Raw genomic sequence first — 3,301 nt, 5'->3', positions numbered from 1 at the left:
GTTTTGTTTTATTAGACTGGTTAGTGTTCGCCCATATTTCTCCGGATTGTCTCCTCCATCTGCAAATATCGCATTTTCCGCCTCCTGTGATGACTTGCACGCTTACCCATCCATTATTCATTTTACCCATTTTTTCTTTTTTCGTCCCTTGGCTGACGAGAGGGCGTAACCCTCTACCGGCCCGCTGGTCCTCCCGGGATCGGAATGAAATAACGTTTATGTTGTTGTTGTTGTGTTTTATTTCCTGGCCCAAGCTGTGCTGATGAACGTTGAATAGGCGTAACTGCAGTTTACAGTAGAGGATATGGCGAATCAAAGTAATGCTTTAGGCTTCTACGTCACATATTCTATTTTCAGTATCACTTGTGGTGAAAAAAGAAAATACATTTTTAACGTGTATATATGATAATAATGGATATTCTATTGTATGAGTTGAGGACTGTTTAACTAGAAGTGTTTATAATTACAAGTTAAGCTACTTTTTTATACAAATGTACCAATAAGCAGTTCACATTCAATATCCCAGAGACATGGTCTTCCAACTGTAACATCTCCCTTCCACTAGTTGGATAAATGGAAAGTTGGCGCAAAGTTTATATATTTTTTGGTACTTTATGTTTCATTTTGGATTTTTTTTTCAGAAAACCACAGATTGTCATAACAGGAAGAACGTAATATTTCTCTTGGTAGAACAGTTGTTCCCCTCCCGTGCTTAATATCATTTATTTTGGGAATAATACATAAATATAAAATATCTAGTTTTCACTATTTAATAGTATAAGAAATAATCAGAGCAAATATTCCCAAAATAGACTGATTTTGTTTTTACATTTTAATCTTTAAAAAACACCAAGATCGTCCAATTTAAAAAAACAAAACTTTAACTCTGTATTCGAGGCATTATAGACTTAAAGTGTGTATAAATACTAGGAACATAATTTTTTAACCAGTATGTTTTCGTAGTTGCAGAACATAAACGTTAACAATCTTATATATATTGCGAACCGTGTTGTCTGTCCGAGAGTACGTCTGTCTCCCATTTACGGTGACCGCTTCCCAAGCTGCGTTTGAAAAGCTGCGCACTCAGGCAAAGCTCAACATTCACTTTTGAAATGACAGGAGAACAGACATGAATAATGTTGATGCCAAATTTGATTTCGCAAGCAGGATATTCTACACTAAATTGTTAGGAATTAATTACACTATCATTCACTTTTTAAAACGTGGCGTAACTCAAAGAATAAAAACGTAGATTTACATTATTGTTGAGCGGCTCTTAACATGACTGAAATGCTCAACAATTACTTTTCGCGGTGGGCGGTATAAGTAGATCAGAGTGAAACCAAGAGCGCAACACAATTAACCCATTTAAACTCCATGATATAACTTAAGTTGATAGATTAACTTAAGCTTTTTCCGTCACTGGGGACGGGTGCTTTTGCTTGTATATTATAAAACATGAGTTAGCGGTCATACAGACTTAATAAAAATATATTTCTTATGTGTCTTGAACTGTACATAACGAGACTAATAACACATATCTTCTTCTGTTTTTTTTGGTACTGTGGTGTTAAAGTGAGCACATCGACTCTAAAAATAAGCCTAAACTGTGTTTTTGAGACACTGTAGTGATATACTGTGTATATACAATGAAAAACATAATTTTGCTTTTTACGGAGCTACGAATTCTGTCCTTGGATTACTTCTTACTAAGAACTGGGAATTCAAAATGGCATAAAGCCAATTACCCAAGCTTTTAATTTTTATTATGGTAGCATCACATATTACAGACAAAAAAATAATAACACATATACAAAAAATTGACTTACATACTTCTTACACAAATCTGTCTCTTTCTAAATGTTAACAATTCTAAAATAATTTAGTCCGTTTTGTACTTAGTAGGAATACAGAGACATTCTTCAAGTCAGATTTTACCCACCAAAACTCAGGGGTGGTCGTGCAGTGCGTGATAGCCAAACACGTGTACTTAAAGCTGAGTAGATTTCCGATTATTTACAAAACGATGTTATATACCTTGTTAAAATGTAAACATATTGATCACACAAGTAATGCTGATTACCTGATTCTTTAAAAAAATTATCACAGTCTATACCTTTGTACAATATTGGTTATTCGAATATACATGATTTTTCTTGTTTTCAACTCGACAAAATTATTTCCGGTTTTAAAAATAATTTCCCAACCTTTAAACAACAAAGAGAGGCATTTAGCTTTCGAATTTCAGTGTTCTCTAGGAGTGCATGCGCATTAGACCAATTGGGAATACACCGTCAGGAAATTTGAAATGACGCTTATCATAGAACTTGAGGAGAGCCGGGCTATATGGGTGGTTGTCTTTCAAATGAACGTAATGGACTTCCGGGTCGCTCGTGATGTGGCCACACTCCTCACACACGTATACCTTGGTCCTCCGCTCTTTGTAACCGTACTTGTGTTGTATTCCATGTACTTTCAAAGTGTGCGATTCCAGAGAACAGCGCTGAGTGAACGACTTTTCGCACAGCGCGCATCTGTAAGGTCGGACACCTGGAAAAAGAACGGAGAAATAGCGGTCATCCATGTACTCAAGAAAACATGAAAGTGATAGAAATTAAAGTAATCTTCGCTGATTAAACTATAACTCTACATTTAATTGTGTCATTATTAAACTAATTCTAAAATGTTAACTTATAACACTTTGTTTATTAAAATATAATCTCATATTAGTTCATTTAATAGTGTCATCTTTACTCCAAAGTAACCCTAAAATGTTAACTTATAAAACTTTGTTTATTAAAATATAATCTCATATTAGTTCATTTAATAGTGTCATCTTTACTCCAAAGTAACCCTAAAATGTTAACTTTGAAAACTTTGCTAATTAAAATATAATTCTGTTTTATTACGTTTAATGGCGCCATCTTTATTCCGAGGCAATCCTAATACGCTGACTTGTAAAATTTAAAACTGGGTAGTATAAAGACAAATAATTGAGCTTTTCTATGATATCTGAAATATAGTCAATTGATAGCACAATGTTTTCTACTGTCATATATAACTTCTTCAGGACGTTCCTCATAAAAGAATTTTCGGTAAAAGCAGATATGAAGTTCGTAAGCGTTATTTCTAATTTCAGCTGTCTTTTGAAAAAAAAAACTCATTAAAAAATAATTCAGTTTGAACTTATTATTTCGGCTCCTCTGTTTGAAACAGTTTAAAATTACTAAGTTCTCAGTAATAACATCCACCGGTAGCACAGCGGTAAATCTACAAACACAGTGGACACAGCAGATAGCCC

At 34.1% G+C, this 3,301-nt stretch overlaps 1 protein-coding gene across 2 annotated transcripts in view; it reads right to left on the bottom strand.

Moving 5' to 3' along the window:
* Positions 1–1,980: 1,980 nt before the first annotated feature.
* Positions 1,981–3,301, bottom strand: part of LOC106465251 (protein ovo-like) — a 14,689-nt gene continuing 13,368 nt past the window's right edge. For both annotated transcript variants that reach the window (XM_013925459.2, XM_013925460.2), the window contains exon 4: positions 1,981–2,550. In XM_013925459.2, the coding sequence (XP_013780913.1) occupies positions 2,255–2,550 (296 nt within the window). In that variant the 3' untranslated portion in view covers positions 1,981–2,254. The remainder of the gene's footprint in view (positions 2,551–3,301) is intronic.

The sequence above is a fragment of the Limulus polyphemus genome, unplaced genomic scaffold (assembly GCF_000517525.1).
Source record: "Limulus polyphemus unplaced genomic scaffold, Limulus_polyphemus-2.1.2 Scaffold1885, whole genome shotgun sequence".
Taxonomy (NCBI): Eukaryota; Metazoa; Arthropoda; class Merostomata; order Xiphosura; family Limulidae; genus Limulus; species Limulus polyphemus.
The sequence above is the reverse complement of the archived record's forward strand: the minus strand, read 5'-3'. Positions and strand labels throughout refer to the sequence as shown.